At 40.2% G+C, this 25,743-nt stretch overlaps 1 protein-coding gene across 1 annotated transcript; it reads left to right on the top strand.

Annotated features, from left to right (window-relative positions):
• The first annotated feature begins 3,395 nt into the window (after positions 1 to 3,395).
• On the top strand, positions 3,396 to 24,776 carry LOC132882591 (signaling lymphocytic activation molecule-like). Its single transcript, XM_060915681.1, has 6 exons — positions 3,396 to 3,453; positions 3,693 to 4,028; positions 12,470 to 12,766; positions 24,275 to 24,381; positions 24,474 to 24,548; positions 24,696 to 24,776. Exons 1-6 carry the CDS (start codon positions 3,396 to 3,398, stop codon positions 24,774 to 24,776), a joined length of 954 nt encoding a protein of 317 aa, XP_060771664.1.
• The last annotated feature ends 967 nt before the right edge of the window (positions 24,777 to 25,743 follow it).

The following is a 25,743-nucleotide window of genomic DNA, read 5'->3' as shown; positions in this document are numbered from 1 at the left end:
GGGCAGATTCATCTGTAAATGATGTTCCTGATGCAGTTTGACTCCAAACAGCTCGAACTGGACTTTTGGATTCATGAAGTTATGAAGCAGAAGGTTCACATGAAGCACTTTTATTCACTGTAAACACTGACATTGAAAGTCTGAGATGAGGAACAATCAGTGATGATGTGTAATAAATAAACTCCAGAAAGGTTTCTGCTGATGTTCCTGATGGTTAAAGCTCCACTGATTCTGTCCAGCTGCAGTCTCTCTTTAAATCTCTCACTGATTTCTGTCACAATTTCTCCTTTAAACACCTGACTGATCAGCATAATTTCATCTCCTTTCTCCGGTTGATTGAATCACTGAATTTGATCTGTTCTGTAACACACATTATTATGTCCTGCAGCTCTGCTGTATCTTGTATCATATTTCTGAGGATATTCTCCAGTTTATTCAGAGGTTAGCTCCACATTAGAAAATAAAAACCCAGCATTTGATCTCAACATTGTGGAAAATGATGTGATTGTGATTTCACAAAGCAGTAAGTAGAACCTCGGTGTGTGAGGGTGTGGAAGAAGACGCAGGAGGCAGGATGAATTTTAGCCCAGCTCCAGACCTGCGTTTTATCGTTCTGTGCTTTTCAGCACACTTTCTCCATCTCAACAAAAACAGGACAAGAAGAGAAAACAAGTCCATCCTGGACCCACAGCTTTGGCTCTATCAGATTCAAGGAAAATTCATTACATCCATTAAACAAAGAATTAAAATAAAGTTCTTTGCAATTCTTATGCTCTGAAAAAAATTCTGTGGTTTTATTAATTGCCTGCTTTCACCTTCAGCATGAATAAGTTTATTGTACAACTTTACATTTCCAGGTCCAGTTTATTCTGTTGTCTAGGAAAAGTGAAAAAACACAGCAATAGTTGTGCTAAAATCTTCACCTCCATTTTCAGGAGCCATAGTAACAGTTTCTCCACCATTTTCCCGTCGTCCCAAACAGCAGTGTCACTGAAGAGTTTTGTGCACAGTGCAGGTTGTCAGGTCACTGATGGAGCTGCTGCTGCATAAGAATCTCAATCTACATCAAGATTTTTGTAAAGCTGCTTTATTACCAGGTTGGGAGTTAAAATCACGATACAAATAAAATGGAAGTGAATTTCTTTTACATTAACAAAGTTCCAATAGTTTTCTGTTGCTGTTCATTCACTATTTGACCTGTAAACTGCTCAGATAATTTGATACAGATTCACATTTAAAGGTCATAGGCAAGGGTCGGAGGTGGAACGTAGAATATCAACTTTATTTTCTTGAAGAACGACCCAAAAAGCGAATTAAATCTTCCTGGTGTCTAATTTGCACCCTAAAATTGAATAAATCGGTTAAAATATACTGGTTTGCGCAAGTTCCGAAGGTTTGTTTACATCTCTCTCACGCGCACTTTTACCGCCAGGGGACAGTCGTCATGACGTCATTCAAGGCAAACAGACTGGGAGCAGTTCTGTGTTTACTTGCGACCTGAGCGCACGTGTACGGACTTTGGTCATGAGAGGTTGTATAAAATGTCTGAAAGCAATAGCGATTTTGAAGTAGGAACTCTCCAAATTGAATATTGAGAGGTGAAACCATATATGTATGAACCTATGGCTGTTGCGAAGCCATAGTGCATATAGGTAACTATTATTTGACAGTGCGCCGGTAGGCCACATTAGCCTGCCATCCACGGTATTTCCTGGTGTTGATATATCGGGTCTGACATCTCATCTCATCTATCAATGATTTTTTTTTCAACTACTGAGCATTTAAATGAAAAAGGTAAAAATGTTTACCTCCAATCTTCTCCTTTTTGCTTGAGTGTTGCTGGTCCGTTTCTTCTTTGACTGCTTGATTTTGTGCTCGAATTTTGTCGGAACAACGTCAGGTTTGAGCCTTCCCTGTCTGACACTGACACCTAAACTCTCTAACAGATGGGGATTCTTCAAAAATGAATCGTCGTTGAAGTGATTGAAGCACAGAGTGGCGTATTTACCCAGCTGCCAACCCTCTGGCTTCATGCGCACAATCCACAACTCCGCCTTGTCTCCTCTTCTGGAAAAAGCCAACCCTTTCGCTCCTCCTCTTCTCCTCTTTCGGAAAAAGCCAATCCACTCTCTCCGCCTCTTCTCCTCTTTTGGAAAAAGCCAATCCACTCTCTCCGCCTCTTCTCCTCTCTCAGAAAAAGGTAAAACTTCTTCCTGAACCGGTCCCGTTGTTACAGTTCACTGCACAACAATAAGGCATGGTTTTTCTTTGGAAATTCTCGAATGCATGTCTGCACTCAAGCTGAATGGCAATGCAAGTAAACTGAAGTGGACTCAACTCAAGCAGTTTGTTTGTCTTGAATGACATCACGTGCTGCGTGGTCACGAAAATTGCAGAACAGAAACTTGCTGCAATCTGCGCTAACTTATTTTATTATTACTTATTAACAATACATACTGGAACCAGAAGAAAATTGCAGGGGTTTTTTAACATATAAAGTTTCAAATGTGCATAAGTTGAAAACCGTTGCCTATGATCTTTAAAGCTGAATCCCAGCTGACGGGACACAAATCTACAGAGCTGAGTCATGTTTTTTGCTTTAACAAAGACCAAAATGTTTCAGATAAATTCTGACATGTGTTCAGGGTTCCTATCTTCCACTGTCTGTAATGCACAACTTCCAAACACACAGAAAAAGTGATTCACTATGAACAGAGAAAAGAAAAAACAAAAGCATGACTGTTGTTCGAGTTGGTGGAGAGGTTTGTGGTTGGTTCTCAGTGTTCAGCTCTCCATCTCTCACACAGTAAAGGGGAAGTGGTGATGGCCTGATACTGCAAAAATCACCATCTGAATATTTTACACAAGGCCTGTGACGTCTCGAAAGGACGAAAGAAGGGATTATTCTGTCCGATCTAAACTCACTGTTCATGTTGTGACCCAAATTAATATTTATACAGAATAAATCTCCAGATGTAGATCATCTAAAACTTTGAATGAGCTCACTATTTCTAAAATGTAACATCTGTAATATTATAAAGTCATAAATTTTCGAATGAACTCGACTGAAATTATTCTCTCCAGGTTTTTCTCCACATCTTGCAAATGTAATTGAATCGAACACACAGGAGAGAATTTTAAACCTCGTCTCCACTAAATCCATCTGAAAAAGCTGTTTTCTATCAAATGTACATGGACATTGGTGAGAGGAAAGCATGTAGTGAGTGTGTAGAGACTGAACACACTGAGACAGGACGTCCGCCCAGCACTCTGATGAATGTGGGACAGTATAGACGCCGAGCTAACAGTAAGGGAACATTGTGTACAGCAGCAACAGAATGCCACTGAACACAACGTTCTTCACTGATAAAGACTCTGAGGACAACTGAATAAACATGCTGCTGAATATTTCAGTAGAAATCAGGACTCTCAGGACTCTTCTCCTGCTGCGCTGTAAGTTTGTGTCTTTCCTTCACAACAGAAGAAACTGTAGCTGTAAATATAGTTTTATCAAATAAGTTCATCATGAAGAAGGTGAAAATGAAAATGGATTTTTAGTCCACTGTGGAGGTTCCATGGCTGAAAAAAGGCAGAGAACCACTTTAGTGTATAATAATAATAATAATAATAATAATAATCTGACACACAGTGTAGTCTGTGAGTGTAAAGATGAATCTGAATCTGTGATGCAGGTTTACTGTGTGCAGCTGGAGACGAGACGGTCACACTGCAGGAAGTGGAAGGAACCACTATAACTCTCCATACCGGGATAACTGGAATTCAGAGTGACGCTCAGATTCTGTGGCTTTATGGACCTGAGAAAGCAGAGAGAAAGATATTAAACAGTCAGGTGTTTAATGGAAAAACTGTGACAGAAATCAGTGAGAGATTTAAAGAGCGACTGCAGCTGGACAGAATCAGTGGAGCTTTAACCATCAGGAACATCAGCAGAAACCTTTCTGGAGTTTATTTATTACACGTTCTTACTGAACATCTCTCATCTAGGACTTTCAGTGTCAGTGTTTATGGTGAGTACATTTTATATTTTAAATATAAATTACTCTTCACAAAGTGTAATTAGATCCAAGCTAAGTTTGTTCTCTCTGCTCCTGTGTCATCTCTGTACATAACCACACACTCAGTCCATGACCTTTCAACCTTTCAAGGAGTATTTTAATGTTTCCTTTGGTAAATTTTTATTTTTAATAACCTCACAGTGAAATGCAGATGAATACTCTGCATGCCTGCTTTTAGCTCATCTCACTGCATTCAGTACAGAAAATTAGATGCTGGGTGGCACGGTGGTGTAGTGGTTAGCGCTGTCGCCTCACAGCAAGAAGGTCCGGGTTCGAGCCCCGGGGCCGGCGAGGGCCTTTCTGTGTGGAGTTTGCATGTTCTCCCCGTGTCCGCGTGGGTTTCCTCCGGGTGCTCCGGTTTCCCCCACAGTCCAAAGACATGCAGGTTAGGTTAACTGGTGACTCTAAATTGACCGTAGGTGTGAATGTGAGTGTGAATGGTTGTCTGTGTCTATGTGTCAGCCCTGTGATGACCTGGCGACTTGTCCAGGGTGTACCCCGCCTTTCGCCCGTAGTCAGCTGGGATAGGCTCCAGCTTGCCTGCGACCCTGTAGAAGGATAAAGCGGCTAGAGATAATGAGATGAGATGAGAAATTAGATGCTTCATATCAGGATTAAATATGAGGCTGCAGTGGAGGAAAGAGGATAAAACAGAGTCGAGGAAAAGTTCTGCTCCTGGAGTAATAATTCACTTCAGTAAATGTAATGATCCAGAAAATTACTTCAGTTAGAGTAAAATCAGTGGTTTGGTGTCAAACAGTTCAAGTATATTATTGGCAAATTACTTTCTTTTATGTTGACAATTGAGGTGAAAAAACTTCTTCCTGGCTCCACCCCTGGAAGGCGTGTCTTGGCTGTAGGTCTGTGGGAAGTTGTTCTGTCCACAATGGACAATCTCCCCCAAACCACCAGAGGGCGCCATCTCTCTTTTTCAGCAGCTTCTTTTCTTGTCTGGATGAGTTGTTGTGTTTGGGAACCTGAACTGGGTTTCACCTGATTAGTTTCTCTCATTAGTTGCTTGGTGTTTATTTCCCTCTCAGTGTTTTGTCTAAATGTTGGTTTGTTTTGTGAGTTCCTGGTTCTTTTCCCACCTCAGTTTAATTTGAACAATTACTAATTCCATGGTTCGGTGATGTCGAGTGAATGAGATCAGTTCATGTCCTATAGATGTGATTCAGTGAGGTTATAAAATCTCCTGAGGATGTTGGTGCTGATGTGAAGAAATGAGTGCAGGATGAAAATGAACAGTGCAGTATAACGGCACAGCAGCGAATGTTCATCTCACAACACCAGGAACCCAATGATGGAGGGACAAAAACAAAGGGTGTTCATGTTCACTCAGTTCAATCACATGAAACCAATGCTGAATTAAATAATTTCAGTCAGTTTTTTATTCAGTGTAAATGTTTGACAGAGAGACTCAGCCGTCTCCACTGACTCAGGCGCTGCTGCGACACATTTGGTGCCTCGAGTGGAAACTTTAGGCAGCTTTTGTTTTCACTGGGACTCAAAATGTAATCAAAAGTTGAACATACTGTTTTTTAATGGGTTAGTTTCCTGCAGTGAAGTCAATTTTTATTTTTCACTCTAACAGTGAGGAAAGAAAAATACTGTAAAGCTGAACAGTTTATTTTTTAAAGGTTTCAAATGAGGAATATTAAAAGTCTTGTGATTTAATAAAACTAAAAAAAGTGAAACGTAGTGAACCATGTAATCAAGTGGTGTAAAGAGAGTCTGTCCATCCATCCATCATCTATTCCCCTTATCAGTTGTTGGTTGCAGGGAAACTGGAGCCGTGATACTTTCTGACCAAAAAGAGTCCAGAGTTCAACAGCACTGTGGTGTAAAATGATTATTTCAGGGCAGATTCATCTGTAAATGATGTTCCTGATGCAGTTTGACTCCAAAGAGCTCAACCTGGACTTTGGGGTTCATGAAGTTATGAAGCAGTAGGTTCACATGAAACACTTTTATTCACAGTAAACATTGACAGTGAAAGTCCTGGATGAGAGACGATCAGCGATGACGTGTAATAAATAAACTCCAGAAAGGTTTCTGCTGATGTTCCTGATGGTTAAAGCTCCACTGATTCTGTCCAGCTGCAGTCGCTCTTTAAATCTCTCACTGATTTCTGTCACAGTTTCTCCTTTAAACACCTGACTGATCAGTATAATTTCATCTCCTTTCTCCGGTTGATTGAACCACTGAATCTGTTCTGTAACACACATTATTACGTCCTGCAGCTCTGCTGTATCTTGTATTGTATTTCTGAGGATATTCTCCAGTTTATTCAGAGGTTAGTTCCACATTAGAAAATGAAAACCCAGTCTTTGATCTCAACATTGTGGAAAATGATGTGATTGTGATTTCACAAAGCAGTAAGTAGAACCTCGGTGTGTGAGGGTGTGGAAGAAGACTCAGGAGGCAGGATGAATTTTAGCCCAGCTCCAGACCTGCGTTTTATCGTTCTGTGCTTTTCAGCACACTTTCTCCATCTCAACAAAAACAGGACAACAACAGAAAACAGGTCCGTCCCAGACTCACAGCTTTGGCTCCGTCAGATTCAAGGAAAATTCATTACATCCAGCATACAAAGAATTACAATAAAGTTCTTCACAGTTCTTATGTTCTTCAGAAAAATTCTGTGGTTTATTAATTGTCCGCTTTCACCTTCAGCATGAGTAAGTTTTTTGTACAACGTTATATTTACAGGTCCAGTTTATTCTGTTGGCGAGGAAAGGTGAAAACACAGCAATAATTGTACTAAAATGTTCATCTCCATTTTCAGGAGCCATAGTAACAGTTTCTCCACCATTTTCCCGTCGTCCCAAACAGCAGTGTCACTGAAGAGTTTTGTGCACAGTGCAGGTTGTCAGTTCACTGATGGAGCTGCTGCTGCATAAGAATCTCAATCTACTTCAAGATTTCTGTAAAGCTGCTTTATAACCAGGTCGAGAGTTAAAATCACGATACAAATAAAATGGAAGTGAATTTTTCATTACCAAAGTTCCAATAGTTTTCTGTTGCTGTCGATTCACTATTTGACCTGTAAACTGCTCAGGTAATTTGATACAGATTCACATTTAAAGCTGAATCCCAGCTGACGGGACACAAATCTACAGAGCTTAGTCGTGTTTTTCGCTTTAGCAAACACCAAAATGTTTCAGATAAATTCTGACACGTGTTCAGGGTTCCTATCTTCCACCATCTGTAATGCACAATTTCCAAAAACACAGGAAAAGTGTTTCACGATGAACAGAGAAAAGAAAAAACAAAACTGTGACCGTTGTTCTAGTTGGTGGAGAGGTTTGTGGTTGGTTCTCAGTGTTCAGCTCTCCGTCTCTCACACAGTAAAGGGGAAGTGGTGATGGCCCGATACTGCAAAAATCACCATCTGAATATTTTACACAAGGCCTGTGACATCTCAAAAGGACGAAAGAAGGGATTATTCTGTCCGATCTAAACTCTCTGTTCATGTTGTGACCCAAATTAATCTTTTTACAGAATAAATCTCCAGATGCAGATCGTCTAAAACTTTCAATGAGCTCACTATTTCTAAAAAGTAACATCTGTAATATTATGAAGTCATAATTTTTCTCATGAACTCGACTGAAATATTTTCTCCAGGTTTTTCTCCACATCTTGCAAATGTAATTGAATCAAACACACAGGAGAGAATTTTAAATCTCATCTCCACTAAATCCATCTGAAAAAGCTGTTTTCTATCAAATGTACATGGACACTGGTGAGAGGAAAGCATGTAGTGAGCGTGTAGAGACTGAACACACTGAGACAGGACGTCCGCCCAGCACTCTGATGAATGTGGGACAGTAAAGACGCCGAGCTAACAGTAAGGGAACATTGTGTACAGCAGCTACAGAACGCCACTGAACACAACGTTCTTCACTGATAAAGACTCTGAGGACAACTGAACAAACATGCTGCTGAATATTTCAGTAGAAATCAGGACTTTCAGGACTCTTCTCCTGCTGCGCTGTAAGTTTGTGTCTTTCCTTCACAACAGAAGAAACTGTAGCTGTAAATATAGTTTTATCAAATAAGTTCATCATGAAGCAGGTGAAAGTGGATTTTTACAAATTGTGGAGGTTCCATTGCTGAAAAAAGGCTGAGAACCACTTTCGTGTATAACAATAATTAAAACATAATAATAATAATAATAATAATAATAATAATCCAATCCACGGTGTAGTCTGTGAAATAAAAGATGAAGCTGAATCTGTGATGCAGGTTTACTGTGTGCAGCTGGAGATGAGACGGTCACACTGCAGGAAGTGGAAGGAATCACTATAACTCTCCATACTGGGATAACTGGAATTCAGAGTGATGTTCAGATTCAGTGGTTTTATGGACCTGAGAAAGGAGAGGAAAAGATACTGATTACTCAGGTGTTTAATGGAAAAACTGTGACAGAAATCAGTGAGAGATTTAAAGAGCGACTGCAGTTGGACAGAATCAGTGGAGCTTTAACCATCAGGAACATCAGCAGAAACCTTTCTGGAGTTTATTTATTACAAGTTCTTACTGGACGTCTCTCATCCAGGACTTTTAGTGTCAGTGTTTATGGTGAGTAAAAGTGTTTCATGTCTCCTTCCTGTCCATGTTCAGACTCATCACTTCAGAATTACAAAAATATTCAATCAGAGCCCAAGGAGTCATGAGGTACAAAGTTGTAGGAATGCAGTCGGTCAATTTGTCCTGGAAAATGAATTCAGAATTCTCAGGAATTGTAACAGTGAATAAAAATAACGAATACATGTTTTTGTCACGTCTGCACCTGCAACTCCACTTTCCAGAATTCAGTGGCCTTCAAATATGGCCGCCATGGACTACAAAACCCATCCTGCACTTCACCGCTCACAGTTTCCTGGTTACTGTTTGCACTCACCTACTCACAATCACTTCAGTCTCACAGCTCAGTATTTCAGGACTTCAGCTTTCTGACTTTACCCAGACTTTCTTATTGTTCTGCAGATTCTGGGTTTTGGACATTGCTTTCTGATATTGCTTCCAAAATCCTGTTTGTTTCTCGCCTGACAATTGCAGGGTTTTGTTTTGTTTTTACTCTGTTTTCTGCATCACAATTTAGATTTGTCTTTTAGTTTGCCTGAATAAACTCTCTTTCATCTTTTATGTCTGTATGTCCCCTGCATTCTGGAGAGTTTGTAGATGTTTGAGCAGTTAAGAAGCTTTTCTTTCTGTTGTACAGTTGTGGTCAGAATTTTACATACAGTGACATGAATGTTATCTTGGATATGAATTTTATGGCAATATTTGGGCTTTCAGTAATTTCTTTGAACTGTTCTTTTTCTGTGGCAGAATGATTGTCCAGCATACATCTCATCTCATCTCATCTCATCTCATCTCATCTCATCTCATCTCATCTCATCTCATCTCATTATCTCTAGCCGCTTTATCCTGTTCTACAGGGTCGCAGGCAAGCTGGAGCCTATCCCAGCTGACTACGGGCGAAAGGCGGGGTACACCCTGGACAAGTCGCCAGGTCATCACAGGGCTGACACATAGACACAGACAACCATTCACACTGACATTCACATCTACGGTCAATTTAGAGTCACCAGTTAAAGTGCCATTCCACCATTGGATGTATTCTTTGGCATAAAATACAATATATTTTATGACAACATTACTAGACAGAGAAATCTTTTAGCTTCAAAATGATATATCAAACATAATTTTTTGACAGCGACAAGTATATTAATTTTGCGACCAAAGTCACCTACCCTTTTAATTTCCGTGCGGTAGTGAAACGTGATGTCATCGGCAGGTTCCCCTTCTTGTGTACCACGTCACGTGTGACGTGGCACAGATTATCAGCAATGGTGGATAGAACGCGATTTCCACTTGTCGATTGCTGTGCCGATATTCACCATTGACCGTCTCCTTTGGGCATCACTTGCTATTTTCCTTCGCTTCTTTTCCGAAGCTGACAATCGCGTTCTGTCCGCCATTGCTGATAATCTGTGCCATGTCACACGTGACGTGGTACACAAGAAGGGGAACCTGCCGATGACATCACGTTTCACTACCGCGCAGAAATTAAAAGGGTAGGTGACTTTGGTCGCAAAATTAATATACTTGTCATTGTCAAAAAATTATGTTTGATATATCATTTTGAAGCTAAAAGATTTCTCTGTCTAGTCATGTTGTCATAAAATATATTGTATTTTATGCCAAAAAAATACATCCAATGGTGGAATGGCACTTTAACCTAACCTGCATGTCTTTGGACTGTGGGGGAAACCGGAGCACCCGGAGGAAACCCACATGGACACAGGGAGAACATGCAAACTCCCCACAGAAAGGCCCTCGCCGGCCACGGGGCTCAAACCCGGACCTTCTTGCTGTGAGGCGACAGTGCTAACCACTACACCACCGTGCCGCCCTGTCCAGCATACATCTTTAACTAAAAAAAGCACTAGAATTTCATGCACAAGTTTTGATTTTCTTTGGGTTTTCTGAACACAACACAGGGTCAAAATTATACATACAAAGTCAAAAATATACATACAACACACCTACATAATATTTGGGTAAAATGTCTTTACAAGATTCACCTTGACCAAACATTTTTGTTTACCACGAACAAGCTTCTGGCAGAATTCTTGTTGGATATTTCACGAATTTTCATGGAATTTTCTTGGTAGAGTTCAATTATTATTATTTTTCTTGGCATGGACTCGACTTAAAGCACGCTCCATATATTTTCAATAGGGTTGAAGTCAGGACTTGTTTTAAGCTTAATGTTAGCCTGCTTTATCCTCCACAACCAGCTCTGATGCATGTTTGGGATCATTGTCCTGTTTTAAGTCCCAAGTCATGTCCAAGTTACTGATGGTTTATCCTGAAGAATTCTGAGGTAGTCCTTCATCTTCATTATTCCATCCACTTTGTTCAATGAATCAGTTCCACTGGCAGCAAAACAGCCCCAGAGCATGATGATCCTACCACCACCAGCTGGTACAGTGTCCCTCTGTACATGGTGGTCATTGTGGCCAAACACCTCAATCGTTGTCTCATCTGACCATACAGCTATCCTCCAGAAGGCTTTTTCTTTGTCCGTGTGTTCAGCTTTAAACTTTAGTTAAGATTGAAGGTGTCAATTTTGGAGCAGGGCGTCATTTCTTGGATAGCAGCCACTTAATCCATGGTGAACTGAATTGTAGACAGTGATCCATCAGCTTCCAGTTCATGGCAGGGCTGTGCCATGGTGGTTCCCAGGTTGTTCCTGACCATCCAAACCAATTTCCTTTCAGCTGAGAGTGACTGTTTGGGTTTTCTTGAAGCAAAGTGGCTCTGCAAAGTGACTACACCTCACAGTAACTTGGATACAATTGTTTGAACTGATCTAATTTGCAGGTGTTTAGAAATGGCTCCAAGAGACATTCTGGAGTTGTGTATATCGGTGATCCTCTTTCTCAGAACTGCACTGATCTTTTCAGATTTTCCCATTTTATGATGTATGGATTGGAGACAGTACCCTTAATGAAGAGACAGGAGGCAAAGTTGGAGGTGGTGGAGTTGAGGATGTTAAAGTTTGTGATGGGAGTGACAAGGTTGGACAGGATAAGGAACGAGCACATAAGAGGGACAGCACATGTGGAGAGCTTGGGAATTAAGCTAAGAGAGATGAGACTGAGATGATATGGGCATATCCTGAGAAGAGATGCAGAACATGTTGGAAGGAGAACGTTGAGGATGGAGCTGTCAGGCACACGAAAACGAGGAAGGCCAAAGAGGAGATACATGGATGTGGTGAGAGAGGACATGAAAGTGGCAGGTGTGGTAGAGAAGGATGCGGAAGACAGGGAGCCATGGAGATAAAAGATCCGCCGTAGCGACCCCTAATCGGGAGCAGCCAGAAGAAGAAGACTGTGTGTTGGTCAAGCCAATGGTGCTTTAAACAAACCCTTTTTATGAAGGCACAGAGAAGCTACCAGCTGTAGTCAATCATAATCACTAACAGAAAGTTAAGAGACCTTGCCCTTGGCAAGATAAGAGACATTTTGGAAGTTTCAACACCTCTGAATTAATAATCTAAGTGAGCGCATATTGACACTGTATGTATAATTTAGACCCTGTGTTGATTTCATAAAACCCAACGAAAATTAAAACTTGTGCACTAAATTTAAGTGTTTTTTTAAATTAAATATGTATGCTGTACAATCATTCTACCACAGAAAAAGAACAGTTCAAAGAAATTACTGAAAGCCCAAATATTGCCATTACACTCATATCCAAGATGACATTCATGTCACTGTATGTAAACTTCTGACCACAACTGTATAATCAAACATTATCTTCCATGTTGCTTTACATGACTTATGTTATTAATCTGTGCTTCTGTTTCTCAGCTCCAGTATCAGCTCCAGTAATCAGAAATCAAAGAGGAAACCAAAGCGTGTCTTCTACAGAGTCGTGTTTCCTCCTGTGCTCTGTGGAGAATGGAGAAGATGTGAAGTTATCCTGGTACAGAGAGAATGAGAGAATCTCCATCACCAATAACACAGATCTCCGTGTTCCCCTCAATCTCACACTTCAGATACAACACCCAGAGAATAACAGGAACTCTTATATCTGTGTGTCTGCAAACCCTGCCATCAATAAAACAACTTCTCTCAACATCGCACAGCTCTGTTATTATAACTCAGGTACGTCAGAGAGGATTGGGTTTTGATATTTTTGTCACATTGCCCAGCCCATGTGTGTCACAGGGAGATTTTTTTTCCCGATGTTTATGATTCAGAGGTGGGTAGAGTAGCCAAAAATTGTACTCAAGTAAGAGTATTGTTACTTTAGAATAATATTACTCAAGTAAAAGTAAAAAGTAGTCGTCCAATTATTTACTTGAGTAAGAGTAAAAAGTACCAAGTGAAAAAACTACTCAAGTACTGAGTAACTGCCAGAGGTGGGTAGTAACGCGCTACATTTACTCCGTTACATTTACTTGAGTAACTTTTTGGATGAATTGTACTTGTAAGAGTAGTTTTAATGCAGCATACTTTTTACTTGAGTACATGGGCGTCGCCACCATTGAATGTGAAGGGGACATGTCCCCCTCACATTTCATAATTCTTCGTTTGGACCCCCCCACATTTAACATAAAATATGAGTTCACCCAGCGCCGTTTCTATTGCTTCGTGAAAGAATCCATTCCACTTGATCGATAAGAGAAAACACAGAGCACTGAAAATCCACTCCGGGTTTTCCGGGCGCTCCCTACAACAGCTCACCGCGCGCGAGTGAAGTGAATCTCAGCGCGAGCACAGAAATGTTGGTGCAGCTGCTGGAAAGTGGAGGAGGTGACGTCAGCCCCATTGCAACCTCACAATGTCTAGCTGGGCAATTCCATGTAAATGTCAACCTCACCATGCAAAAATAAAGCAACATGTAATACATCAAAACCACTCCCAGAGATATCACCTAGGCCCAGGGGCGTCACTAGACCCAAGACCATACTGGGGCACAAAAGGGGCACAGGAAATGTATGCGAGCGCGCGAAGCGCGCGAGCTAAAAATTTTGCACTATATTTATATTTATATTTTTTATATAATATATATTACATTTTATGTAATATATATTTATATATTGATATTTATATTTAGAAACGGCCTGCTTAAAACTAGTCACTAGAGCTGTAAAACTCAAAATGATTATGAGGACACTGAATCCAGGTCAATCATTTAATAATAACAGTATGAATATTTGCAACATTTGTGATAATAGCAATGTAATACTTATACTGTTGGTAATATTGTAAAAGAACATATTAACATACAATACAACACCGCCGAGTTTTTAAACTCAACCAAGAGTACTTAATGGCCAACAGTATTCACACTTGATACCTTTTAAATCACCAAACATATCTTTGTAAGCACACGCATTTTCAGCATTGAACATCTCTAAACACAATCCAAAAGCCTCTAAAAGCACCACTGTGTGTGTGTGTGTGTGTGTGTGCGTGTTACAAAAATGACAGTGGAATTACTGTCTACTAACCTGTAAACAGTTGAAAAACACGGAGAGATGGTTTCCCCTGCTCTGAATTTCATTGCATCTGAGGGCTGCTGGAGTCTGCGGTCCCCATAGCAACCAAGATGTTACTCATGTCACGCGCACACTTTTTTCACATTGCTTAGTGTGCGCGAGGCCAGCCAAAACTACCAATGTAAAAGCATTGTAGATGGTCTTCTTCGCGCATCGGTTAGCCTACCCCACGTTATGAATTAATTAAATTGCAGCTATTCCCAAGTTTAAAATTCAGAGCGTTTCGTCACTGGATTTTTTTTACTGGGGCACTACAGATCTATACTGGGGCACGTGCCCCAGTAAAATACCCCTGGCGACGCCGATGCCTAGGCCTGTATTTTACAGATGTGAATAAGTTGAACCAATTTGTAACCAACCTAATATGTCACTGTCAGTCTTTCTTTCTTATAATGTAAACCCCAAGCTAAAATCAACTTTGATCATGTACAATTCTATATTATTGCCACAAGCCACAGAAATGTATGCTAAAATCCACAAAACAGCAAAACAATAGCCATCCTAAATATTATTTAAGAACTTTGATAGTTTTAGCTGATATTTAGAGAGTTTTTCAAAGGGTTATGGTGGTTAAATTGCTGATTTTCTAAACATATGCCATGTCTATTTCAGACGCATCACATCCATAACGGAATTTCGTCACATCCATAACGCTGACTTTTCCTTCCGAAACTCTGCATGAAATACAAAATATTTTAAACAAAGATTTTTTAATATTCACCTTGGACTCCTCTATCAAATGGATATCTCCATTTCGACATTAGGTTTACAATTTCACAGAGTTTGATAAAAATGTACAGTAACCCAAGAAAAGTGATACTTTTTCTGTCACATCCATAACACATCTTTTATTGGCATTTTCTGGCATGCCCTAGATGTACTATGGGAATTGTTCTTGTTCTATCACTTCTCCAGTATGGTACAGCCTTAAAATATGCAACACCTGTTTAAATACTGGGAGACAATAAAACATGCACTGGGTCATTTGATGCCATTTTGAGTTCAAGTGTCACGTCCATAATGCTGGAATTGCTCAGCTTTTGCTAAAACCTTATTCTTTTGTTATGTGCCCTCAAAATTAACCCTAGGACACATTAAATTAATATTCAATTAAACAGTGAAATAAGCTTAGCCTAATGGGGGTATTCTTGGTTGATGATGAATTGTTTGCAGTATTTGCTCCTCCCCAGACACAATGGACATAAGGACATTCTTTACAAAGAAGCGGAAAGTCAGTCAGAATTTCCCCACAGGACAGGGTTTTTTTTTTTGTCCCAATGGAAATGTTAGTGCAGTTAGCTGGCTAGTCAATGTTAGGAGATGTATCAGCTAGCTTAACGTTAGCTATCATTTAATTCAAACCCAGTAGGCCTGCCTGACTGTAATGCCAAGAATGAGGTCAAGTCTGCGCTGATGATATTTATTGATTCCTTGTTTTGTCTGGTCTTTGGCAGTTTTCTGGAAAGTAAGATGGGAAATCAGTGTATGGGGAAGGAATAGTAGAGAGGAAAGCGATGGAGAGAGATGGATGTTATTCCAGGTGGATTGTGAAGGAAAGGGGGATAAAAGTTATGAAGGGGTAGAAATTGTGGTGGCACCAATATAAGAAGGAGTTATATCTATAAATCTATTTGTTATGCTAATCTGTAAATGCTACTGTAGTACCACCATTGCATGTAGGTTGACAAAACTGCACTTGTTCATTGTGTGAAGTTCTCTTTTGTGTCATTGCTTGACCCAGTGTAATTTTGTGTTATGAAGACTGCATGATGCCATGCCATTTTTATGAGTATCGCTAAATCGGAAAAAAAGTAAAATGCACCCACTAAAGTCACTGTTGGTGGTGAACAAAATTGCACCTGTTCATTGTGTGAAGTTATTTTTTATGTGTCACCGTTGCTTGACACAGTGTGATTTTGTGTTATGAAGTTTGCATGATGCCATGTTCATTGTGTGAGATTATGAATATTCTTATTTTTAAACATACAGTTGAGTGTCACTATTGCTTGGCCCAGTGGCATGTTGTGTTACATCTAAAACTAAATAGAAAACACAAAATAAAAAGTAAAGTGCACCCATAAAGTCATTGTTGGTGATAAATTGTGTCACATTCATCTCATTATCTTAGGCATAGCGGTGGGTTTAAAAACAGGCTGATGAATATATGGACTAGTTGAATGAGGACTTACTGTTGAAAATTAATTAAAAATTTTCTGGCGGAGGACCCCCCGCCAGTGTGTCCCCCCCACATTAAAAATGCTTCTGACGCCCCTACTTGAGTATATTTGTGAAGAAGAAGCGGTACTTTTACTCCGTTACATTGGGCTATATTCTGCTCATTACTCGCTACTTTATTTTTATTGATCCGTGCGATGCGTGGTCTGTTTATGTTTTGTCGAGACTTCCAGCAGAGGCTCTGTCACATGACAGCATCTCACCAATCAAACGTAGCAGCCAGAGCCATAGTGGGAGGAGCTATTGTTTAACTCCGTTTAGCCAATCAAACAGAGCCAAGCCGCCCACACACAAAATTCCCGCAACAAGAGCTGTCCAGGTGGAAAAGAGCACGGAAGCAGAAGAGAAATGGCAGAGACAGGGGCCAGCGTTTCTCATCAAGCCGAAGAGGCACACCCCTGGCCACACATACAGTGGGGCAAAAAAGTATTTAGTCAGCCACCAATTGCGCAAGTTCTCCCACTTAAAAAGATGAGAGAGGCCTGTAATTTTCATCATAGGTACACTTCAACTATGAGAGACAGAATGGGGGGAAAGAATCCAGGAAATCACATTGTAGGATTTTTAATGAATTAATTGGTAAATTCCTCGGTAAAATAAGTATTTGGTCACCTACAAACAAGCAAGATTTCTGGCTCTCACAGACCTGTAACTACTTCTTTAAGAGGCGCCTCTGTCCTCCACTCGTTACCTGTATTAATGGCACCTGTTTGAACTCGTTATCAGTATAAAAGACACCTGTCCACAACCTCAAACAGTCACACTCCAAACTCCACTATGGCCAAGACCAAAGAGCTGTCAAAGGACACCAGAAACAAAATTGTAGACCTGCACCAGGCTGGGAAGACTGAATCTGCAATAGGTAAGCAGCTTGGTGTGAAGAAATCAACTGTGGGAGCAATTATTAGAAAATGGAAGACATACAAGACCACTGATAATCTCCCTCGATCTGGGGCTCCACGCAAGATCTCACCCCATGGGGTCAAAATGATTATAAGAACAGCGAGCAAAAATCCCAGAACCACACGGGGGGACCTAGTGAATGACCTGCAGAGAGCTGGGACCAAAGTAACAACGGCTACCATCAGTAACACACTACGCCGCCAGGGACTCAAATACTGCAGTGCCAGATGTGTCCCCCTGCTTAAGCCAGTACATGTCCAGGCCCGTCTGAAGCTTGCTAGAGAGCATTTGGATGATCCAGAAGAGGATTGGGAGAATGTCATATGGTCAGATGAAACCAAAATAGAACTTTTTGGTAAAAATTCAACTTGTGTTTGGAGGAGAAAGAATGCTGAGTTGCATCCAAAGAACACCATACCTACTGTGAAGCATGGGGGTGGAAACATCATGCTTTGGGGCTGTTTTTCTGCAAAGGGACCAGGACGACTGATCCGTGTAAAGGAAAGAATGAATGGGGCCATGTATCATGAGATTTTGAGTGAAAATCTCCTTCCTTTCAGCAAGGGCATTGAAGATGAAACGTGGCTGGGTCTTTCAGCATGACAATGATCCCAAACACACCGCCCGGGCAATGAAGGAGTGGCTTCGTAAGAAGCATTTCAAGGTCCTGGAGTGGCCTAGCCCGTCTCCAGATCTCAACCCCATTGAAAATCTTTGGAGGGAGTTGAAAGTCCGTGTTGCCCAGCGGCAGCCCCAAAACATCACTGCTCTAGAGGAGATCTGCATGGAGGAATGGGCCAAAATACCAGCAACAGTGTGTGAAAACCTTGTGAAGACTTACAGAAAACGTTTGACCTCTGTCATTGCCAACAAAGGGTATATAACAAAGTATTGAGATGAACTTTTGTTATTGACCAAATACTTTTTTTCCACCATAATTTGCAAATAAATTCTTTAAAAATCAGACAGACAATGTGATTTTCTGGAATTTTTTTTCTCATTTTGTCTCTCATAGTTGAAGTGTACCTATGATGAAAATTACAGGCCTCTCTCATCTTTTTAAGTGGGAGAACTTGCACAATTGGTGACTGACTAAATACTTTTTTGCCCCACTGTACAAACCATGTTCACTCTCCAAACAACAAAAAATAGTTATGTTATGTGGTGTCACATGTGTCTCCCCAAACCAGTGGACATTTCAGCTTATAAAAACTCAGCGTCGAATTTGAGGAAACACATTGCGGTAAGTAGGCTGTGTGCTTTTGGCTGTCTTCGGAGGCAGACGTTAACCCTGTTGTAACATCATAAATAACTAAAATACATTGTTTTGTGGAAATGTATTGACGCACTGCGGCCTCAGATGGCAAGATAACACACACCAGAGAACCAAGAAATAAAACTGCAAAAAAAATCTTCCTAACAATCACTTTTTATTGATGTGAAACCAAAAAATGCTCATGAAAATAAGGTTGCTCGCCTAATGTCAGCTCCTCAATAGTGTTACAGTTGTACACGGCTCTGGTCAAAAACTGGGAATGGAAGACTGGTGAAAACTTACTAAATAACAAAACCAGGGTTTCCCATACATAGACCATTGTGTTGAGCAGCGCCACACAATGGATTCCTATCACCACATAATCAGACTCGCGATTCTGAAAAAAAAAAATTCCGTTGCGTATCGTTCCGTTCATTCATAGTGCTCTTTCTTCTCGTTCACGCACACACACCCACACAGAGAGAGACGGAGAGGCGTGTACACAGGCCTGCCGTTGCGCATATACCCGGACTGCAAGTAGGCCTGTTAGGCTAATTAAAAATAACGCAGCCTTCCCGATTCGCCTTCCGACCCCTTATTTTAAAAGTCGTCGTGCTCGTGATGAGCTTTATCATAGCCTTCTTGGCTTACAGGAAATGGACATCTGTGGGTCAGGCTACAAACCAATTTTGATGCAGACAGTAGCAGCTTGACGCGAGGAACCGGCCTTATTGCATTATCCCATTTATCCCGCTTCAGCAATGACTTCCCTTACGATAGGGCACTGGAGTTTTTTTTCAGGAAGCCACGCAGAATTAAATGTTCTGATAGGGCATGCAGGCTTTGCACCAATTAGGGTAATGCTTTTTCATTATTGTTAGTTGCCTTGGTGTTACCTTAAATGGTTTCTTACATCTAATTCTGATATTTTATTTATTATTTTGTTACATTATACTATTTATTTTATTTTAGTATTGGTTGAGGTAAGTGTTGAGTTCAATATTTAAAATAAAAACCTCCAGCTTGTTTTTTGCAATTTATTCCTTGAATGTCAACTAAAGAATGATTGAAAGATTGCCACCAAAAAGGCAAAAAACTAAGGTAAAAACCAGAGATGCACCGATTGACCGGCTGCCGATCGGAATCGGCCGATTTTCACGTGATCGGCCATGACCGGCGACCGGCCGGTCAAAATTAAAATATGCCGATTTTCTGCCGATCAAAACTTGTGTATCACATAGAGATGAAAGTGGAAATACTCGTAATTCACAACTAAAAAAACTGCAGCTACACTGGCAGCTTGAACATGCTTTCTAGTGCGCTTGCGCAGAACAGTGTCAGTCCTGCACGCCTAACGAGCTCCAGCGCACGCGCCGTTAAAGTGCCATTCCACCATTGGATGTATTCTTTGGCATAAAATACAATATATTTTATGACAACATGACTAGACAGAGAAATCTTTTAGCTTCAAAATGATATATCAAACAATTTTTTGACGACAAGTATATTAATTTTGCGACCAAAGTCACCTACCCTTTTAATTTCCGCGCGGTAGTGAAACGTGATGTAATCGGCAGGTTCCCCTTCTTGTGTACCACGTGTCGGTCTATTTTTAGATATATTATATATCCAAATATATCTAGATATATTATATATCCAAATATAGTGATTTTTTTGTGCCAGATATTGGATGTGAAAAGAAGAAAATGTTTGTGGTTGTGTAAATTTCCCATTACAGGAATTAATACGTTAGCCTATTACCAAACATCTAGTTAGGTTTGTACAAAGAGAGAGAAAAAAAAATGTCTTTTTGTTTGTTTTACAACCTTGGTTGCACTTGATTCCATTGGAAATTACTCTACAAATAACATTTGACAAAGATGATAGAATGGCTATGGTATAAGTATGACTGGAAATTATTTTTGTATTTTGATACTGAATGAAGAAATGGGTTCTATAAGGCATAAGTTTTCAGATATAAATAGGCTTATGAAAGTGTGTTCCATAGCAGTAGGCAAATAATAATATGAGGGGGAAGTTGTTTTTGTGGAGATATTGGATGGGAAAAGAAAAAATGTTTGTGTGAATTTCCTATTTCAGGAATTAATAATGTTTAATACCAAACATGAAGAAAGATTTTACAAAGAACAATGTCTTTTTGTTTGTTTTCAACCTTTGAGGTGTTGAAAATTTATTACTGAAAATCTGGCAGAATGTTCTATTAAAGAAAAGATAAAAAGAAAATATAGTCTTTGTGTGTGCTGTGAAGTGGTTTGAAAAAATGAAATCGGAATTGGCCAAAATCGGTATCGGCAGGTCACACTCCATGGAAAATTGGAACTCGGAATAGGCCCAAAAAATTGCAATCGGTGCAAAATTACTCACCAAAATTGAAGTTAAAGTTTAGTTTTTACTAAAAACTAAACTTTAACTTCAATTTTGGTGAGTAATTTTCATAAATTTCAAAGACAGGTTTTCCATCAACATCAAGCCCAGCAAACTAATGGCCTGCCCTGTAATGTAAAGTTGGGTCGAGGAATGAAACCAGGCAGGGTTCTGGTAAATTGTTTTAGCTGTCTTCTCTTAAAGAACTTAAAATAATTTAGATTGAACTGAATAATTTCAAATGCTTCTTGTAGCTTTAAAATAGTCCCAGCAGGTGACTCTGAAAAAAAATACTGTGTGTTTGAACACCACCTGCTGTAAACACTTTGCATACACCCCAATGACTGACTCCACCGACCGCCATGACACCACCATGCACGATTCCCTCATTGGCACAGTGGAGCACCACAAATCGCTACCTGGTCTGTGGGAAACACCGAAAACGCGTAACATATCGTTTGTGAAATCTCCATTTTTCAAGCTACTGTATTTGTTGTGGATTAGAGGGATTTGTGAAGACTTTAGGTGTTTTTTTTTCTGTGAGATTTGTTTTATTTGTCTACAAGTGCTTGTTCACAAAAGGAAGGGCATTAGCTTGTTAGCTTGACCGCTTGCTAGCAATCCCCACCACCACCCAGCCAAGCTGGGCACTGGCAGCTAGTTAGCAACCTTTTTGCTTGTTACTTCCACTTGCTAACTCCTCTGCGAGATGGAGCCAGTAAACAACTTTTTTGGAGATGAAAGAATCAACATCGTTGATCGCATCTTACAGGATTATTTCCAGCCTTTTTCGTACGAGGAGATATTATGTGTGATGTTCAGCTGCTGTTAAGCTGAACAGTCACTTCACGGAGTGAACACACACACAGTGTTATGGTTTATGTGCAGACTGCCTTGAGCTTCTTGTTATTGTTAATACACAGAACTACACACACACACACAGTTTGTGTGAAATATATATGAAATCTCTGCCTGTTATGACATCCTGATCAATAAACAAAGTTACTCAGCAGTTACTCAGTACTTGAGTAGTTTTTTCACTTACTTAGTACCTTTTACTCTTACTCAAGTAATTAATTGGACGACTACTTTTTACTTTTACTTGAGTAATATTATTCTAAAGTAACAATACTCTTACTTGAGTACAATTTTTGGCTACTCTACCCACCTCTGGTAACTGCTGAGTAACTTTTGTTTATTGATCAGGATGTCATAACAGGCAGAGATTTCATATATATTTCACACACAAACTGCGTGTGTAGTTCTGTGTATTAACAATAACAGTAAGAAGCTCAAGGCAGTCTGCACATAAACCATAACACTGTGTGTGTGTCCATGCATGTTCACTCCATGAAGTGACTGTTCAGCTTTAACAGCAGCTGGCTCTCAATTTTGCACTGTGAAGCTGTGACCTTTTAGCCATGAACAGGTGAAAACAATAATAAATTAAATATTAATTAATTAAATCTTTACAAAGTAACATAAAACAATGGGTAGAGGTTACAAAGAAAAAGAAAAAGGCAGGCTGCACATAAACCATAAGTGTGTGTGCACTTGCATGTTCACTCCGTGAAGTGACCGTTCAGCTTTAACAGCAGCTGAACATCACAAGCAATATCTCCTCGTACGAAAAAGACTGGAAATAATCCTGTAAGATGCGATCAACGATGTTGATCCTTTCATCTCCCAAAAAGTTGTTTACTGGCTCCATCTCGCAGAGGAGTTAGCAAGTGGAAGTAACAAGCAAAAAGGTTGCTAACTAGCTGCCAGTGCCCAGCTTGGCTGGGTGGTGGTGGGGATTGCTAGCAAGCGGTCAAGCTAACAAGCTAATGCCCTTCCTTTTGTGAACAAGCACTTGTAGACAAATAATAAAACAAATCTCACAGAAAAAAAAAACACCTAAAGTCTTCACAAATCCCTCTAATCCACAACAAATACAGTAGCTTGAAAAATGGAGATTTCACAAACGATATGTTACGCGTTTTGTTATTTAGTAAGTTTTCACCAGTCTTCCATTCCCAGTTTTTGGCCAGAGCCGTGTACAACTGTAACGCTATTGAGGAGCTGACATTAGGCAAGCAACCTCATTTTCATGAGCATTTTTTGGTTTCACATCAATAAAAAGTGATTGTTAGGAAGATTTTTTGTAGTTTTATTTCTTGGTTCTCTGGTGTGTGTTATATTGCCGTCTGAGGCCGCAGTGCATCAATACATTTCCACAAAACAATGTATATTACAGTTATTTATGATGTTACAACAGGGCTAATGTCTGCCTACGAAGACAGCCAAAAGCACACAGCCTACTTACCGCAATGTGTTTCCTCAAATTCGACGTTGAGTTTTTATAAGCTGAAACGTCCACTGGTTTGGGGAGACACATGGTGACACCGCATAACATAACTATTATTTTTTGTTGTTTGGAGAGTGAACATGGTTTGTATATGTGGCCAGGGGTGTGCCTCTTCAGCTTGATGAGAAACGCTGGCCACTGTCTCTGCCATTTCTCTTCTGCTTCCGTGCTCTTTTCCACCTGGACAGCTCTTGCTGCGGGAATTTTGTGTGCAGGCGCGCGCGGCGGCTTGGCTCTGTTTGATTGGCGAAATGGAGTTAAGCCATAGCTCCTCCCACTATGGCTCTGGCTGCTACGTTTGATTGGTGAGATGCTGTCATGTGACAGAGCCTCTGCTGGAAGTCTCGACAAAACATAAACAAACAGACCACGCATCGCACGGATCAATAAACATAAAGTAGCGAGTAATGAGCAGAATATAGCCCAATGTAACGGAGTAAAAGTACCGCTTCTTCTTCACAAATATACTCAAGTAAAAGTAAAAAGTATGCTGCATTAAAACTACTCTTACAAGTACAATTCATCCAAAAAGTTAATCTCATCTCATTATCTCTAGCCGCTTTATCCTGTTCTACAGGGTCGCAGGCAAGCTGGAGCCTATCCCAGCTGACTACGGGCAAAAGGCGGGGTACACCCTGGACAAGTCGCCATGTCATCACAGGGCTGACACATAGACACAGACAACCATTCACACTCAATTTAGAGTCACCAGTTAACCTAACCTGCATGTCTTTGGACTGTGGGGGAAACCGGAGCACCCGGAGGAAACCCATGCGGACACAGGGAGAACATGCAAACTCCACACAGAAAGGCCCTCGCCAGCCCCAGGGCTCGAACCCGGACCTTCTTGCTGTGAGGCGACAGCGCTAACCACTACACCACCGTGCCGCCCTCATCCAAAAAGTTACTCAAGTAAATGTAATGGAGTAAATGTAGCGCGTTACTACCCACCTCTGATGATGATATCGTATTGTTCTCAGGACAAACTGATCGTTCCTATTCGCTGCTTCCTGTCCTGATATCTACTGGAGTTTTCCTGTTATTAATATCCATCCCTGTGTGGGTTTGGCTAAAGAGAAAACATAAGGCAAGAAACTGATCTTTCTGTTTTTGTGTTGAGTATAGACTTTTTACCCTGCTTATTAACATGAATCAGATTTTTTTTTCAAATATCTTTAGCTTCTGAAAAAACTTGGGGAACTGACTTACACTGAGGTGGAATTTACAGCTCGCAGTGCAGAGAGTGTTAAAAAGGTAAACATCTCAATAAAACTGTTGAAAATGATCATGAGGTGAAATGTTTCAGTGGTTTTAGCAGTAAAGAAAAATCACATGAGTTCCACAGGAGTGATAAAATCTCCCCCTGATTCAGAGACTGAAATATACTGTTGTCTCTGACAGGAAGAAGTTTCCAGAAAAACAGATGATGATCAAGAGCAGAAAACCTTCGTGTTGTATTCAGTGATGAAGAGACTCTCATAATTCAATCATCCTTCTTTTGTTTTGGTCACAAATGTTCACCGTATTCTGGAAACCACTGATATGTTTACATCATGCACATTCGGTTTAATAGGAATTAAAATTTTCATGATGATATTACAGGAAGTAGATTCCAGAGTCTGACTGATTCCTGTCTGAACTGGTTTTGTTGGTGTTGAAACTTGTGTTTGTCTCGTCATCTCACACGCTCTCTCATTATATCATCAGGAGCAGCAACATTTAAACTGACTTATTTCTCCAAAATGCAGAAAAAAATCTTGCATCTGATTTCAAGATTCACATTTAACCCTGAATCCAACCGACGGGACACAAATCTACAGAGCTGAGTCGTGCTTTTCACTTTCACAAGTGTTCAGGTCCCTCAATGTTTGAGATAAATACTGACAAGTTTATTTTTCTACTATCTGTAATGCACAACCTCCAAACACACAGAAAACGTGATTCACTGTGAACAGAGAAAAGAAAAAACAAAACTGTGACCGTTGTTCGAGTTGGTGGAGAGGTTTGTGGTTGGTTCTCAGTGTTCAGCTCTCCATCTCTCACACAGTAAAGGGGAAGTGGTGATGGCCTGATACTGCAAAAATCACCATCTGAATATTTTAAACAAGGCCTGTGACGTCTCGAAAGGACGAAAGAAGGGATTATTCTGTCCGATCTCACTGTTCATGTTGTGACCCAAATGAATCTTTTTACAGAATAAATCTCCAGATGCAGATTGTCTAAAACTTTGAATTACCTCACCATTTCTAAAATGTAACATCTGTAATATTATAGTCATAAATTTTCTAATGAACTTGACTGAAATTATTTTCTCCAGGTTTTTCTCCACAGCTTGTAAATGTAATTGAATCGAACACACAGGAGAGAATTTTAAACCTCGTCTCCACTAAATCCATCTGAAAAAGCTGTATTCTATCAAATGTACATGGACATTGGTGAGAGGAAAGCA

Source organism: Neoarius graeffei, chromosome 3 (genome assembly GCF_027579695.1).
Source record: "Neoarius graeffei isolate fNeoGra1 chromosome 3, fNeoGra1.pri, whole genome shotgun sequence".
NCBI lineage: Eukaryota > Metazoa > Chordata > Actinopteri > Siluriformes > Ariidae > Neoarius > Neoarius graeffei.
This window is presented reverse-complemented; position numbering and strand designations above follow the sequence as displayed.